We start from the raw sequence: 5394 nt of genomic DNA, 5'->3' as shown, positions 1-5394 counted from the left end.
CTCGGAGCTCCCGTGCAGACGGGATGTGTCGGTAACTGGGCTGCGGGCAGTCGGGGCCGTTAGATGTGCTCGCCAGCCTTGGCACGGGCCCTGGACGGTGCGCAGCTAGGAGGGAGGTGAACTTTCGGTCCCAAAGAGGGACGCTGTCGGTGTGGGGAGATGCTTCACTAGGGCACCAGCCAAGTACCGGAGCTCAGGGACCGGGTCTGTTGCCGCGTGGGATGGATGGATGCACGTGGGGAATGCTGCTGTCAGCCACACCAGGGGCTGTTTCCAGTGGTCTGGTTTGTCTGCAGCTAGGGAGAGTTTAGCTTAACCAGATGTATGTAAACTGATGCTTCTCCTCAACAGTCAAATTCTGTTATAGCCCCATCCTGGGAGGTGTCACAGCTAGCAATGCAGTAGATGATAAATTTTCCCATAAGAATTAGGTGAGGTTACATGTGCACAGAGTTATGAAATGCACACGTGATGCAGAAGACTGGAGAGTAGGAGTATTTTTTTTTTTTGGGTAATTTTTAGCAGTCTTCTTTAAAGAAATAATCACCACCCTGAAAGACTTTTACCCCTTCATCTATGAGATCCAGCATAAGTCTAACGTAAGTGTTCTTGGAGCCTCTTTCAAGCTGACTGTGTTCCCCCCAGTGCCATCATCTTCCTCGGTGATTCAAGACAGATCAAGTCTGTCTAGACTGAAAGGTGGAGGATGGGGTGATGAGCAGAGCAGGGTGGTAAAACAGTCAGCAGCACAGCTCTGAAACAATGGCTAGAGGAGCCACAGAGTGTTTTTTAGGTATGAATTCTGTAATCGTTGCTGTGTGGGAATACTGTTGCTGTGATGGTGAATTTCTGCTTACTGACTCCACTCTCCTGTGCAGCTGAACGAGCTGGTGGTGGGAGACACCAGTGGGAAGCTCTATGTCTACAAGAACGACGACAGGAAGCCCTGGGCTGTGCGGTCCTGCCAAGGAATGGTCAGTTCTTGACTACACGTCTAGGTGGCTAGGCCTGGTGGTGTATGTGCAGCCAGCTGACCACTGCCTGGCAGGGTGTAGGCCAGGGGGGAGTGGCAGCCACGGCTGGCCCTGGTGCCTCTCCTGCAGCTGTGCAGGACCCTGTGCTTGCCCACAGCCAGCCCCAGGGGCTGCAGTCGATGGCAAAGTGCTGGACAAACACTGGGCTTCTGTCCCCCCTTCACCCCGCTCCTCTGTACTGTGAATTTTGCCCTAGGGCTCGGGGCAGTTGTGTGGCAGATGTGTTTCTGTTCCTGACTCTGCTCACTTTGTCCTTGAAAAGGCTGTTTTGAGTTCAGGAGATGGTCTGGGGGGTCGGGCAGAGGCTTAGCTCAGAGAGCTGTTTTGGGTTGCCTTCTCTCATGTCATGTGGCCTTTTCCCTTGCAGCTCACATGTGTTGGCGTGGGAGATGTATGCAATAAAGGAAAGGTGAGAGCAGCCAGACTGCCCAGCCGTGTCTGTGGGGCATGTGGGAGATCTTTGGAAATAAGGGTCATGTCATGTCCTGGGTGTGGAGGAGGGCAGGTTGCAGGTGCTTTCTGTCCAGGATCTGCCCTTGCTCCTGCTTTTAGCACTGCTGTTTTATAACAGTTCTGTTCACACGTCACCCATATCTGTCCCTGTGCATTTCCATGAGTGAGGCAATCCACCCTGTCTCCAGAAAGCACTGCTGAGTTCCCTGTCCACTGGGTGAGCACCACAAGGCTTTGGGGCTTTGAGGGCTGCTCCTTTCCCACAGTGGCTTTTGCCCTGCTCTGTGCTGGTCCCTGCTGTGGGACGTGGCCCTTCTGCCACTTGGCTTTGTCATCCAAACAAGGCTGAGCCACAGAGTAGCCTAGACTCCCAAGAAATCCCACTAGCTCTAATATGACTCCCTTTGTTGGGTTGCTATCTCTGGAGGTTAAGCCAGGACCAATGAGTCCAAAAGTCCCATTTTAGGCACCCTGCCTAAAGTACTGCAGCTCAGTGTGCTCCAGTGAGCATTGGAAAGCTGCACAGTGTTTGGGGATTGCAGGCCAGTATCCTGGTCTGCCAAGAATGAGCAAGAATGATCAGACCCTGCAGTACCTGAGGAGTTTGGATGCCAGCAAAAAACTTGCTGGTGTTGCCTCTGTAGTGGTTACTGATCTGGATGGTCCTACCCTTGTATCTGCCTTCTCCCTGCTGTGGGACAGTTTCTGCAGTTTCTCAAAGAGGAAGGATCAAAAGGGTTTGGTTTTGGTTGTTTTCCCTTTTAGAATCTTGTGGTGGCAGTGAGTGCAGAGGGCTGGTTCCATCTCTTTGACCTGACTTCTTCAGCTTCAAAACACCCAGATGCTTCGGGGCACCACGATCTGGCAGCAGCAGAAGAGCAGAAGCCAGTGTTCAAGCAGCACATCCCTGCAAACACCAAGGTCATGCTGATCAGTGACATTGGTGAGCTGTGAACTTGGTGTGGGAGTTTGTGCCTATGAAGTGGCAGGGGAGAGAGAGGAATAGTGTGTGGGACTCAGAGGAGGAACTGCCTGTCTCTGAAATGGATGCTCTAACCAGAGCCAAGTCACGGAGGAGAGGCAAGAGTGCCAGGAGTGTTCCCCAAGGGCAAGCTCTCATTGCAGGACTGGGGCCCTAAGGGGTGCTACCTGTTGGAAATGAGCACGCTGTTTTCTGAATGTTTGGGCTCTTGGGGCTCTGAAAACCTGAGAGAAACCACCTGTTTTCTTTGTATTCCCTGCAGATGGAGATGGGAAGTGTGAGTTGGTGGTGGGTTACACTGACAGGGTGGTGCGTGCCTTCCGCTGGGAGGACCTGTCAGAGAATCCAGAGCCCTAAGGGGTGCTACCTGTTGGAAATGAGCACGCTGTTTTCTGAATGTTTGGGCTCTTGGGGCTCTGAAAACCTGAGAGAAACCACCTGTTTTCTTTGTATTCCCTGCAGATGGAGATGGGAAGTGTGAGTTGGTGGTGGGTTACACTGACAGGGTGGTGCGTGCCTTCCGCTGGGAGGACCTGTCAGAGAATCCAGACCATATCTCTGGGCAGCTGCTCCTGTTTAATGGCTGCTAGAAGGTCAGGTAAGGAAACTGGATGTCTAGTGTTGTTAAGTGGCTTATGGTAGAGAGACACAACCTCTTCCTGTAACTTGGACATCTTGCTTCTGGCTGAATTTGTTGAGCCCTTGCTCAGCTCTAGCAGCAGATCTGGCATGTTCAAGCTGAGGCACAAGGAGCACGGTGAACCCTCCTGAGGAGCCCCATGTTCTCAGCTGCACTGTACCCTTGTTTCCCCTGCCAGTGCAGGTGGACAGCCTCTCTGTCAACCCAGGCCCTGACGGCTCTCCAGAGATGATGGTGTCTCAGCCAGGCTGTGGCTACGCCGTGCTGCTCTGCACCTGGGACTCTGAGCAGCAGGCCCCTGCCGAGGGAGGAGACAGCCCTGCCCCGAGCAGGTGAGGGGGGACAGGCATCCCATGGAGCCTTGACAGCCCTGCCCCGAGCAGGTGAGGGGGTTAGGGAGGGGACAGGCATCCCATGGAGCCTCGACAGCCCTGCCCCGAGCAGGTGAGGGGGGACAGGCATCCCGTGGAGCCTCAACAGCCCTGCCCCGAGCAGGTGAGGGGGTTAGGGAGGGGACAGGCATCCCGTGGAGCCTCGACAGCCCTGCCCTGAGCAGGTGAGGGGGTTAGGGAGGGGACAGGCATCCCGTGGAGCCCTGGGGGCAGCGCTGTGCCAGCATGTGGGGGTGGGGGTGCTGGTGCTCTGCCTTGTGCCAGTGGCTGCTGTGCTGCTGGCAGTTTGGGACTTAAACCCTCCTGCACCCTAGTGTCCATGAGCACTCTTCATGTCTCTGTCACAAAGGTGATTGCTGCTTTCCTTGTGTCCCACTCTCCTCTCCTTGGGTTGAGCAAGGAGAGTGGCAGAATCGGCTCGCTGAGGGGGGCAGTACTGGGGCTGAGGCAGAGCAAGGAGGGAGTTAGATCTCCAGAAAAGAGTAACAGACAGTGGGGGACCTGCTGGGAAAGGGTAGCAGCTGAAGGGCTGGGCCGAGCCCAGGTGGTCTGAAACACAGGATGACACTGGGTTCATTCAGTGGGTTCTTTCAGGTGGGGTAGTTGGAGGTTTTCCTGTGAGACCCCTGGCAGCCAGTGCTCTAAATCACAACCAGAGCAATTGGGATGAGCAATGAAGTTGTTGTCCTTAGCAATGGAGGGACCCTTGTGGGGAATTCAGGTGCTTCTGTGGTGTTCTGTGGGACTTCAGAGCAGACCCAGGAAGCTGGAGCTGGAGGGGAGCTAGGCAAGTCTTCCTGGTGTCTTGGAGCCCGCAGTGGAACGTTGCCCTCCTCACAAGCAGCCAGGCCCAGGCCTGATCTCTGGCCAGCCCATTTAACCCTGGGCAGATGCCTTCTGCATAAAAAGCAGCCAGGCTTACATGACAGTAGTTATTAAGATTGTCTGTTTTTTACTTGATCAGAGTACATGTTTTTTGAGCTTTTTCCAGTTTTCTGATGCATCAAATCAGATGTTTTTTTTAAACATCAGTGAGTTCTCTTCACACCTGGGGTAGCACGGGTTCTTTTCCTTGGGCTGTGTTGTTAAAGGGGCTGAGCTGTGCACAGCCTCCCGGTCGCTGGCTCTGCAGACCCGTGGAGCAGACAGCCCAGGCTGCCCTGGCCCCGTGCCCAGCCCTGAGCTGTGCCCCCTGTGCCCTGCAGTGAGGGGCCAGCCCGGGACGTCGTCCTGCACCAGACCTCGGGGCGCATCCACAACAAGAACGTCTCCACTCACCTCATCGGGAGCATCGGCCGGGGTGAGTCCTCAGGAGCTGGGGCTTTGCTGCAGCAGTTGTCCTGGAGTTTGCCAGCCTGGTGTGGAATCCCGTTTCCTGGGGCTGAGAAGTAACAGTGGAGGGCAGCTGCAGGAACAGGGAACCCAGCTTCTGTTAGCCAGCTCCCAAAGAAAGACAGCTGCATACTTGCATTTGAACCTCCCTGGGTAGCTCTTGCTCTCCACCTAGCACAGCAGCTTCTCTGCAGCTTCCAGGGGCCTGCATTTGGTCACCCTGCGTGGCTGCCATGCCTTGCTCCTGCAGGTGTCCTTGGTCTTTGCTTTTGCATGGCTGCAGCTGATGTCCTCTTCTTATTCCCTACATGCAGCTTTTCCTTTCCACAACCTCACTTTTCGTCTTATTTTTGTGCTTTTCAGCATTTCATTCCTAGCAGCTCTGTCCTGCTCTCCCTGCCCTTGTGAGTCCCAACCCCTCTGGAGCTGCTTCTGTAGTTTGTTTATACCACTGTCCTTTCAGTGTGTTCTGTTCAGCTGCCAGCTCCCCTCAGCCCTGGCCCGCTGCTGTTGTGGCCAGACCTTTCTTACATGCTGCCACTGCTTCCCTTACATAAGTTT

The 5394-nt window shown here is 54.7% G+C and overlaps 1 protein-coding gene across 1 annotated transcript in view; it reads left to right on the top strand.

The window, feature by feature from the left end:
• Positions 1 to 221: 221 nt before the first annotated feature.
• The window catches only part of ITFG2 (integrin alpha FG-GAP repeat containing 2), a 10063-nt gene continuing 4890 nt past the window's right edge, over positions 222 to 5394 (top strand). Inside the window, 8 exon segments of the mRNA XM_008937391.1 lie at positions 222 to 269; positions 879 to 974; positions 1402 to 1443; positions 2253 to 2430; positions 2932 to 3045; positions 3048 to 3067; positions 3293 to 3441; positions 4707 to 4801. Coding sequence (XP_008935639.1) covers positions 222 to 269; positions 879 to 974; positions 1402 to 1443; positions 2253 to 2430; positions 2932 to 3045; positions 3048 to 3067; positions 3293 to 3441; positions 4707 to 4801 — 742 coding nt within the window.

This window comes from Merops nubicus, unplaced genomic scaffold, assembly GCF_000691845.1.
Source record: "Merops nubicus isolate BGI_N331 unplaced genomic scaffold, ASM69184v1 scaffold15650, whole genome shotgun sequence".
In the NCBI taxonomy this organism is placed as follows: domain Eukaryota; kingdom Metazoa; phylum Chordata; class Aves; order Coraciiformes; family Meropidae; genus Merops; species Merops nubicus.
Note: the sequence above shows the minus strand (reverse complement) of the source record. Positions and strands in the feature narration are given on the sequence as shown.